Here is an 11,794-nt window from a genome sequence, read left to right on the forward strand (position 1 = left end):
GCAACTTCGTATTTCTCCATCTAACTTGATTTTTCTTTTGGCAATTGTCAAGTATTTGTCACATTCATTCTAGCAAGTGGTTTTCTTTGTGGGCCTTTTACTGGCCCTAAGTTTCTTTGGGACAACATGCAAAGATGACTATGAGATATGTTGATGGGAGTGAAACTTGAAGCCATGTGAGAACATTAGTAGAAAGATTTTTGCCCTGAACCCCATGAAAGATGAGGCCAGGTTCAGACATTGCTAAATGCTTTATAAAACTTGGTCATCTTTTTGGTTTTTTTTAGGTGATCTAACCCATTCCTTGGAGATTTGCATCAGTATGTGTGGGGTAAATATCTGTTAGATATTCAAACTGTGCTTTAGACTCACCTGCATTAATTACAAATGAGACAGGGTAGAGTTACCTGCACAGCACAAGGGAGTCCCACAGCACCAGGCTGTGCTCACTTGACTTTGGGGCAGGAACAGTTCCCAGAGAGAACAGCTGCCTTTGGGTACTGTCAGGAGCAGTAGACAAACCCCATCTGCCTGGCCTGCACACCTCACCAAGGCTGAGATGGTGGGGTTTTGACTTGGACTATAAAGACCTGCGTATCTACAACTAGATTTATAATGGGAAGGTTTTCCACTTAGATGAAATACCTGTTGAAGGCAGGTAGTATCCGTGGTATTGTGCGATCCATCCATTATCCTTTCATTTATGCATTTTTCTGCAATTAAAAAACCCAAAAAACCTAAAGCTGTAAAATGTTTAATCATAGGATTTAAGATACTCTTTAAGGCCTTTACCAAAACAGAATCCATTGAGCCTTGGTTTTTGTGAAGTTAAGCTTTCCTGTCTGCTCATGACTGCAACTGCTTTTATCAGCAAAGAAAGTAGCAGGATTTCACCATGGATTGAAAAAAACCTTAAAACTCTTGATTGTAGAAGTGATGTAGTTAAATAGGAGTCAGAAATGCCTATGGGGATGTGACAGGTTCTCTTGGACAAACTGTTTTTGAGTGTTAAGAGAGAAAGCAGTTGGTAAAGAAGTCTTCACAATCCCAGTTGAGGGCTTTGGTTTGTTTGTTAAATAAGCTGGAAGGATGTCCTGTGTTGGAAAAAAACTTTTAAAGCATACTGAATACAAACCTGGACTAGCTATGAAACTGGCCCTTTAGGAGATGTTTAGTGTTAGAGAAAGGAAATGATGTAATGGGAAGCCAGAGGCCATGCCATATTAAGACAAATACAGTCACTTTCTAATCCAAACAAATTCTCTGGAGCTCGGCATCTTAATTGTATAATCTATTTGAGTGAGTGTTGGTTCCCTGTGCCCAAGAGCTTTCTGGTCTGTCAGCTCAGAATGTTTTTATCAGCATAAAGAGCTACAGGAGGGCCTTGACAGAGCGGGCTACTAGCTTGTCCCTGACAGTGCTGTAAGGGGAGGGGCTGTGTCTCTTTTTTATTCTTCCTTTTTTTCCCCCTCCTGCAGCAGACCTCACTTGGTTCTGACTGAGGGTTCCCTGGAGGGACCCAGCCCATCCTCTTTCCTCTGCCAGCATACCGTTCAGCAGATGCTGCAGCTGCCTGCTGGATGAAATCCTGGGCTCTGGGAAGCACCAAGTGAACGACAGTCCATTCTTTCTTGCATTCCTACTTTTCTGTGAAAAGCTCTGTTTAAAAAGACTTGAACTTAGTGCTTGATATTCACAAGCATCTGTTGAGCTTCTGGCAGCTTGTTTGCTGTACTGTTTTTCTGTGAAGATATCCTCCTACTGGTGATGACATCTGTCATCAGGAGGGGAGAGAGAGAGAAAAGCTGTTACAGTTCATTCTTTCACCAACTTCTGTGCAAATGCATCTTCATTCCTTCCTAAAGAAGTTCTGAATTTTTACCTCCCACAGGGAGCAGGTCTGTCTCAGATCACCTTTGCACTCAGGGAGTACCCTTCAGGAAGTAAATCCCCACTGTAGCTGAACTGACATTTCACAGTTATCTACAGAAGACAACAGGACCTGTCTGAGTTCTGCTAGGAGAGTCCCAAGGCAGAGACCCAAAGCTCTAGAGACAAGCTCCCTTGTAGTTACTTATGGAAACAAACTGAGAGTGGGGAGGAAAAGGGGAGATGAAGTTCTTCCCTTCCCACAGCTCTCTGTGTGCCTGCAGTGCTCAAGCACTCCTCTTAAGATTTGAGGGAAAGGTTATGTTTCATCCTTTCCTCCAGCAGCAAGGGGATCAAATTGCTTATAACCATTGTGGCTGTTGTAACATGTAGAGTGCCTGTTAGGCTTTGTGTGGATAGATGTGCTTTGAGGTCCCAACTGCAACACTAACTTTGTGTATGCTGATTAGTAAAGAGGCTGGTTTGCCCTGTTGAGATCTAAAATGCTTATGCAAAACTGCAAGAGGAGATGCTGAAGTGGCTTTAGGTCCCTCTCACTCAGGTAGCCATTGCACAGCAATGAATACACACATTTAGATCACAAGTGGAACTGGGATCTGGGCACTCGGACTGCAATGCAATTCTAGAGGCCCTGCAGGAAATTCTGAGTTTGTATTGGGTTGTTTGGTTTGGTCTGGGTTTTTTTGTTTTGTTTTTAATTAACACTCGATGAAACTCACATAACTTTCTCCTTTAGTACATACTTAGAAACAAGTCTTGAGTGTTTCAACAACATTTACACTTTATTTGAAGTGCTCATTCTCATGTGGAAGCTTTTGGAAGTTTTGAACAGGTAGTGTCACCTGAAAATGCACAGGTCATGCCAACTGCAACACAGTCCAAATACAGTGCAACTGGCACCCCTGATTTTATTTTAAAACATGGCTCAGAATTTCTACCACTATTTCATAATTAAGTTGCAGTGCTAAAGAAATCACTGAGGCTCTAAGAAAAGGTCTAAATGCCCACTATGCTGGGGGGACAATCATGATTTTTCTTTGGGTATGAATTACTTTAAAACAGGGACTGCCTTAATGCCACCCTCAAGAAGTCTAAAGCACATTCTCTCCTAGGCCTTCAGTTTTACAGCACAGGCAGATGTTAAAAACAGCCCATCAGTGTTCTGGATAGATGCTTTAACCTTTTAGCTGTGGGTGGAGAACAAACCTATGGGATGCATGACTGATATTTCCCTTATTTTTTTACAAAATGGGTTTTTTGGGGGGTGTGGCTTTTTTGTGTAAATGAAATTATGTCAGCAAGGCTGAGCACCAGCTGCCACTCACCTGTAGAACAGTGTAGGATGTAAAAGAAGTTCTGCCCTCAGCACTTCCCTCTGCTAAGTCCAAACAGTTCTTTGCTATCTTTAAATAACATTTACTGTTAAGCAGGTTAACTGCTAACTAGGACATGATCTAATTCAGGGACCCAGGTTCCAGAGCAGATGCTTAAAAGACTTTCATTACAGGTATTCGAACTCAATTTACCAAATACAAATAAACTTCAATAACTGCTCTATGTAATCGTTACTGAGAAGATAAAAACACTTTTTTATTCATGAATTTGTTAGGATTGTTTTTAAAATTGGACCGAAAAAGCACAAGTGCTACATGAGCAATTTCTGACTGCAGCAATTTTCAGTTTATTGTATCAATGTTATAGCTGGAATGCTGAATTAAGGGGAAGTATTTTCATCTCACAGCCAAGGCTTTGTGAAGAAGTTTCAGCTAAAGCAAACAGCTGACCTTCAGGGCAGCTACAGAAAATCCTTGCAGATATGACAGACTTTGCAGGTTTTGTCTGATCACAGCAGAGCACTCTTAATGTCAACTGCTGTGTCCTGGTGCTTCTGTGCAAGGAACTGCTTAAGCAAGGATTTGCAACTCAAGAGTTCAATACAGACTGCACAAAACCCCCTCAAACAACCCAGCCCATCCAAAAGCTGAAGAATGACCATCTCTATGGCAACTAAAGCACTCAGCATGCTCATGCCTCACGTAAATTGGCACAAATCTGCAAATGAAGTTAGTATAATCAGGGTGAAAGTAATTTGAGAAAAGTAACTAGAGACCAGAGTATTTCAGGTGTTAACACTGAAATCATCATCTATTACTATTTTTTATTGCATAGGGGAAGACTACAGACAGCACAGCACTGTGGGCTTAAGGGACACCAGTGGCTGGCTGTAGTTGTGTATCCCAGCTTGGTGCTAGGGGGGTCAGGTTGCTAGCAAACTTGTCAGTTAATTACCCACCCGAGCCAACACCCAGCGCAGGGCCCGAAATAGGAAATGCCACCTTCACCTGTTGTGTAACTTCACCCTCAGGTTGTGTGTTGCTCTGCAGCTGAGCGAGCAGACTGCTGCCACCAGGAGGAAGAGACACCACAATCTCCTTTACAGTTGTTGGCTCTGGTGCTTGTCACATTACAAGAAAAGATGATCCAATTCACTCACCCAAGCCAACAAAAGAGCACGGACTCTTCACCCACTAATTCTTCTGCTAGTTGAAGTTAACATCAGTGTCTTGGCAGGAGAGCTGTTGGCATGCTCTCAGATGTGCCCCAGCAAGTATGCAGGCAAGTACTAACTGGATAAATAGTTTGCTTGCTAAAAAAATCCCAGTCCTGAGGATCTTTACTTCAAAGTCAGGGCTTCCACAAATAGAGTACAGAATCATAGAATCATCTAGGTTAGAAGAGACCTGTAAGATCACCCACCCAGCACTATCACTGTAACCCCTAAATCTAATCACCCAGTACCAGATCCAGACACCTTTTGACCACCTCCAGCGAGGGTGACTCCATCACCACAGATAACCCATTCCAATGCCTGACAACACTAACAGTGAAACAGAAATTCAGATATCTAATCTGAATCTCTCCTGTCTCAGCTTCAGGCCATCTCCTCTTGTCCTGTCACTGCAGGCACAGCAGGAGAGACCGAACCCTCCCCAGTACAGCCTCCTTCAGGAGCTGTAGAGGGCAATGAGGCCTCCTGAGCCTTCTCCAGGCTGAACAAACCCACCTCCCTCAGCTGCTCCTCACAGGACATGGTTTCTACACCCTTCATCAGCCTTGCTGCCCTTCACTGGACATGTGCCAGTATCTTCATGTCCTCTTTAAAATGAGGGCCCAGAACAACATTCCAGCAGCAGCCCCATCAGTGCAGGAAGACCATCACTGCCTCAGTCTTACTACTTACACTATTACTGACACAGGCCAGGATGCCACTGGCCTTCTTGGCCACCTGGGCACAGCTGGCTCATGTTCAGCTGCTGTTGACCACCCCCTGCCAGGTCCTCTTCTGACTTGCCTGTAGTGCTGCCTGGGCTTAGTGTGCTCAGAGTATAGGACCCAGCACTTGGTCCTGCTGAACCTCCTACCCCTGGCCCCAGCCCATCAATCCAGCCTATCCCAATCCCTCTGCACAGCCCTCCTACCATCCAGCAGATCAACATGCCAAGCCAACTTGATGTTACCTGCAAATTTGCTAATGATAAATGCCCTCATCCAGAGCATGCCACAAAGGAATTTCAGCCTCTCTGTTCTTCACTTACCCTCACTATCATTGATATTTCATTTAGAGATTTATTAGAAAAGCAACTGCCCTAATGCTTAAGAAAAGAGCTATAGTTCTTTTACTTCAGGGTGAGCTTTGAGCAATTTTAAACCCTTGCATTCAGGAGAACACTGCTTAGAGCTCTTCTATACAGATACACATAAGATGTGGTCAGTGCCTGTAAAGGCCACCAGTAACATTTAATCCAGTTACTCATACTACAGTGCAAGCCTTACCTACCACACCATCACAGAGGAGTACTTCAGGAACAAAGCAACACTCCTGAGACAATCAGGCAGCAGAGTATCTCTCAGAAGGCTGTTACCTAATAATGTGCCAGTGCAGGTTTTAATGCATAAGCTTCTTGCAAGATTATTACCTAATGTGAGGTCCTGAAGTTATGTACCACAGCTACTTTTGAGTGTACTTATTCAATAAATCTCCATGAAGCAAATTTGCATTGAATAGTTTATTTAGAATTTTAAAAGCATAGGTGTTACATACTTCGAGTAATTGCATATTTGTTAGAACCTTACCTACTCAGAAGACTGGTGTGTGCAAAGACAAGAAAGTCATGCTTAGATTTTTCCCCCCAGAAGTTTGTTGCTTTAGTATTTGTTCCCCTGTTCTAGTCAGTAAAATTTCCACAGAAACAGAGTGAGGAAGTATAGATACAGAATAGCTACAGCTATTGAAGTCTATGCAGACAGTCCAACATCATCACATCGGCCCTACAGAACTACTGAAGGTAGATCTGCCTAGTATTTAAAAGGACAAAGCCTGGACTAGGCAAGAGCTAGAGCAAACAGGCAACAAGCCAAGTTACAGGTCACTCAAGCCATTTGTATTTGTAGCTTGTTATGAACAAGCAAATCTGCATCAACTTCACAACTCCAAAAGGTATCAATGGGGTAAATATACACACACATATTTTTTAAAGATACATGTATGTATATAGATTTTTTTGAAATAAGGCATGTATTTCAGGGTCTTAAAACATTTTTCCACGCTCTTTTCCTATTAATACAGTATATGTTGCCATTTTATTGCTAAAGAAAGCATACCATCATTGCAAGCAGAACAGCATCAACACTGGGCTTTAGTCAGCAGTCCAGTTAATAAGGGTCAAGACATACATTATGGAAGAATGTTACTGTTACAGAAATGCAGAAGACTAGTTGAATTCTATTTAGATTGTACCAAATCATTCTCTTGACGTAGTCTGTAGTTAACAGTATAGACTAAAAAGCAGAACAGCACCATTCTGGAGCAACAGAAAGAGATACCTAAAATACTACTTCCCCCTCTCTACTTAGCTGTTATATTAAAAAAAATACACAAGGGAAGGTTGACAACACAACAGACTTCTTATTCTGCTCTAACAATGCTTTCTTCTGCAAGAAATGATGCAGGACTTTTGAGGTCATCCAAGAGTAAATCCTAAGATGAATGAATATGCACACGCCATTATCATTTTGTGTAACTGTTACTAGTTACTTGTTAGTGTGACTTACAAGGAGCACTCCCTAAGTTTTTTGTCAGCCTGCTTCAAGGAGATCCAGGTGTTTAACATGTTTGATCGCAGTTTGGCCCACACCAAATGGTTGTTTAACCCAAATATCTGGGCAGCAAACTGGGCAGCTCCTTCAGGGGACAGAGTAGTGGGACAGCTAAGACCTGCAGAAAAGAGAATGCCACTTACTAAAGCATAGTTTATAGTCAAACAAAACATTTTCTCTGAAGAACAATTAAAGACAAGGCTTGTTTCAGCCTCCAGGAGCCAAATGATCCAGTTTTAAAGCCATTGAAGTGTCATGTATTTTATTACTTTTAGTATTTTTATTACTTATGACTGCTTTTACTTATACTTTTTATTTATATTACTTATGACACCAAAAGCCATTGTGCAAATGACTCCCTTATCAAGAAGTAACTGACTTCTGTGCCTCTACTTCAGTTACTTACAAAGTTAAAAATCCTACAGGTAAAAATACACTGAATTAGTAGTCAGGAGTTGAGTTCTACCTACACTGATTGTTATGACCTTTGATCATAAGGAAAATGCTTTAAAATTCAATTACTTAAAATCTCATGAATACTATTTTCAATTTCAAAATTAAATGCTTAGCAAGGATAAGCCAAGGTTTACTTTTTTTAAAGACTATTCCTGTGTAATCTTTGCTCTGTCCATTGGGCTTTTTGCCATTAACAATCAATGCTGGTATAGACATATTTCCACAGACTTTGCTTGGTACTGATCCAGCTGCTTTTCCAATGCTTTGCCCCGTGTGTGTACAGCAGGACAACACCACCACAGAGCTAAATGAGAATAAGAGCAGGAGTTGATCATCTTACCACTGGGTAGTCTGAGAGAGGACCACACATCCTGAGTACCCCAGTCAGCTGAGAGTGGAGGGCAGTTGACAACTGGGTAAGCAGTGTTACCAGACATTACTGGCCCCAAACCATTGCTTCTGCCAGCTACTGCAACAAACACTGTTGGGATTCCATCTCCTGGTGGGGACAAAGACATTCAGAGATAAGCAATCCACATTGTTGTCTACCACTTGCTTTGATGGGAACTTTGTCTAAGTTCACAATTGTGTTAGCAGTTATCTTTTCATTACCTGGCACTAACATTTTCTGTCTAACCTCTCCCTTTAGAGAAAAATCTTCTAAGAAATCTTAGATCCTTAAATCCCAGCTACTGCTTACCACAGCTAAAATTAGCATTTCTTACTCTGCCTCTGAGAGGAAGTCTCAGTATCAGAGGAAGAGGTGCTGCTTTGCTTTGTAGAGAGCACAGCCATTAAACCTCTGGCATCTGTAAGTGTTCCTCTCCTTAAATCTGAAACAGTTCACCTCAAAGTGAGTGTTTTGACTATGGTTACCACATTTGTAATTTCATCAAGTAGAATGGTATGCATAGAATGTGTATACTCCCACAGAAATAAATAGTTCCTGTTATCTCCTCTGCTAGGCTATAAACACTTTTGAGGAGCTGTTAAGTCTTCCTGGCAAAGAGAGTAATTTAAAGCAAGTCTCTTTTTCTCATTGTATTGTCTCATGGCATCTAAAGTAATAAGCAAGAACATTTTTATCAAACAGAAAAACATGGTGGGAGCAACATCTGCCTAATATAACACAAAGAATATTCAGTCAAGCTAGAGAAACTGTTCTTCCTTGTTTCAGAAATGATGGCATCACCAGCAAGATGCTACAATAAATCTACTAACCTGATCAAGGCTAGGGAAAAGTAGTTTTGTCCCAGTTCTGATACTGGGATAAAAGCAGAGGTTAGACTTTGAGTAATGAAAGTTGTGGCAGGGCAGCAGGATAACACATTACTCCAAAATTGCTACTAGCAAGTGTGAAACAACTGTAACAGCTTGGTGTTCTGTTTAACAAAAAAAATGGAAAAACCCCACAAAAATCTTTTAACTTGCCAAGTCATTCTGAAACATGATGCTGTGTCAATCCACATCAGTATTTCTTGGCATTTACCTTCATATTCTGCTTTGATCCTCAGGGTTTCATCTGGCCCTTTGTGAGCAGAAGTCACTCTTAATTCACATGGAATTCCAAAGGTTGCACATGCCTTTTTTATTTTTTCACAGTGACTGAGGTCAGAGGAAGATCCCATTAACACCACAACTCTGCCTTGGCTCTTTGATTTTAGAAGCAACTAGAGAAAAGAGTGGAGAGGGAGGAGAGAAATAAAAGCAGTCAACAAGGATTGAAGGCACACAGTTATCAAAGTCTGGATGTGCTGTTCTTAAAACCAGGTACCTCTACTCTTTCTGAAACCCATTCGAAGTTTCTCTTCACCATTTGCAGTGCTTCTGGGGTCACTTCTTTCAGGTCCCGGTAAGACTGAAAAAAGAAAATACAAAAAGCATTGAAGTGTTGTGTTTTAACCCCAGGCAGCAGCCAAGCCCCACACAGCCTCTCACTCACTCCCCCACCAGAGATCAGAGAGAGAATCTGAAAGGCAGAATTGAAAAAAAAAACTCGTGGGTTGCAATAAAGGCAGTTTAATAGGCAAAGCAAAAGCTGCACACACAAAACAAACTAAGGGATGAATTCCCTGTTTCCCATGGGCAGGCAGGTGTTCAGCCATCTCCAGGTCAGCAGGGCCACATCACACATGACTTGGAAAGACAAGCCACCACCAACTCCAAACATTTCCCCACAACTCCTTCCTCCTTCCCGCACACTTTACACACTGAGCAAGATGTCACATGGCCTGGAGTGTTCCTTTGGGGTCCCCTGTCCCAGCTGTGTCCCCTCCCAGCCTCCCATGCACCCCCAAGTTCCTCGCCAGTGTGGCAGTACCAAAGGCAGAAAAGGCCTTGGGGTCTGTGGAAGCTCTGCTCAGCAATAACAAATCAACTTTTTTTATTATCAACCCTGTGTTCAGCACAAATCCAAACACAGCCCTGTATTAGCCACTGTCAGGAAAAATAATCCTACCCCAGCCAAAACCAGCAGATAAAATGAATGTGGTTTGGGAACACAAAAGGTTAATTTTGCTACCATAATTGATAAGAATTATTATTATGCCTCAAATGAAATATTTGCAGTTTCTAGCAATTCCAGGTACAAACAACCTTCCACGTTGCAATTTATGGTATTTACAACACAAACGACTTTCAGCCACGAGAGTATTAAAAGGTTTTGGAAGGTTTTCACAGGGGAAACTTCAGGAAAAACATACAACTTCTTTAAAATTGGATTTGTAATGACATGGTTGCCTGTAGTAGCACTGTACCATCCTATGTTCTGCATGATGTTATCATGTCCCTTATTTTAGGGAACTGTCAGAGCAATTCACTCAAGCACACTACTACATAATTCAAGTCAAGTAAACAAGAGCAGTTTTGATTCCCAATTTAAAATTAATATCCTTCCTCCCACGTACACTTAGAAATCTTCCCCTGTGGCTTAGAACACCTTCTCTCACAGGGTTTCTGTTACTAGTCTCAACAACCATGACAAACTCCTGGCAGCAGCATTCCCAAAGCAGTTCCTTCATAACTACTCATCTGGTAATTCAGAGATATTTGAGAAGTATAAATGCTGTAACTTTAAATATAAGACAAGTTCTGTTTCAAACTTGTTTTCAGGCCTCGTATGTGGGCACAGTCTATAAGTAACACTTCTGGAGGCAGCATTATTGAATTCATGGTTGACCAGAATAAATAACAAAGAAAAGCATCTTCACTGCAGTTCTCTCCTAAGTATCACCAGCTATCTACTAGCAGAGGATACCCCTCTAAATAAACTGAGAAACTTAGAGGCAGACCTGTGAAAGAGTGGAGAGGAAGGAAAGAAATAAAAGCAGTCAACAGGATTGAAGGCATGCAGTTATCAAAGTCTGGATGTGTTTATAAAAAACAGCTTCTGTTCTTCCCACCAATCTGTTATCCAACTATTTTATTATTATCTGTGCAAGTCAGAAATCCTCATCATTCCTGGAAACCCCACACTTCTTCATGGTAGCTCCAGTAAATAGTGCTGATGGGTATTCCAGCTGAATATATACAGAGAATTTTTTCTACTGTAAACCAGATAAACTATTTAATGACAACAGGCTTGGACACATGGTACCATACAAACTACTCCCTAAACAAGTTAAGACCATCTAGAAAAAGCCACTCTGAAACCAGATGTTACACTGTAGGCTTTACTTTCTTCATTCTTGTCCCCTGCTCACTTAGAAGGTAAAGATTAAAGCACCACCTGTTTGTCCTTCTGCTGGCTTCTGTCTCCTGCTGGCCACAGCCTCCATGAATCGTTGTCAATAACATCAGCAAGAACAATTTCTTTTGTCAGCACATTAACACCAAATTCAATCTAAAAAAGACAGTGAGAATCCTATTTTAGTAATTATACAGTGATATTTTTCCTGTCAAAACCAGGATCTTGAGAAGTTAGATTAGTATACCTTCAGGTCCACAAGAGTGCAGTTTTGGGGCTGCCATGCTTTTTCCAGGATCTCAAAAATGGCTTGAGTAGAACGAGACATAATATCCACTTCAGTCTGGCCAATAGTAAGCCCAGCAAAACAGAATTTTGCTTCAATTATTTGCTCTTCAGACCACTGTGGATCATTATTAGCATCATCCTGTTAAGAAAACCAGAACAAACATATGATGTAATTTAAGCTTGCTATAGAAGGAAAATAACCATTAAAGGATACAAGGGTTTGTGTGTTGTTTTTTTTTCCCAAATAACAAATACAGGCTTCAAACTAATATTTTATGATTAGCATTTAAAAAATGACAGCAACATTGAAAACACTTG

The 11,794-nt window shown here is 41.3% G+C and overlaps 1 protein-coding gene across 1 annotated transcript in view; it reads right to left on the reverse strand.

The window, feature by feature from the left end:
• Window positions 1-5,942: 5,942 nt before the first annotated feature.
• Window positions 5,943-11,794, reverse strand: part of PAICS (phosphoribosylaminoimidazole carboxylase and phosphoribosylaminoimidazolesuccinocarboxamide synthase) — a 42,275-nt gene continuing 36,423 nt past the window's right edge. The window contains exons 17-22 of the mRNA XM_066317226.1: window positions 11,436-11,615; window positions 11,231-11,344; window positions 9,278-9,361; window positions 8,993-9,173; window positions 7,844-8,002; window positions 5,943-7,165 (exon numbers count right to left, since the gene is read on the reverse strand). Of these exons, the coding sequence (XP_066173323.1) occupies window positions 6,999-7,165; window positions 7,844-8,002; window positions 8,993-9,173; window positions 9,278-9,361; window positions 11,231-11,344; window positions 11,436-11,615 (885 nt within the window). The 3' untranslated portion in view covers window positions 5,943-6,998. The remainder of the gene's footprint in view (window positions 7,166-7,843; window positions 8,003-8,992; window positions 9,174-9,277; window positions 9,362-11,230; window positions 11,345-11,435; window positions 11,616-11,794) is intronic.

This window comes from Sylvia atricapilla, chromosome 4 (genome assembly GCF_009819655.1).
Source record: "Sylvia atricapilla isolate bSylAtr1 chromosome 4, bSylAtr1.pri, whole genome shotgun sequence".
NCBI classification, from domain to species: Eukaryota; Metazoa; Chordata; class Aves; order Passeriformes; family Sylviidae; genus Sylvia; species Sylvia atricapilla.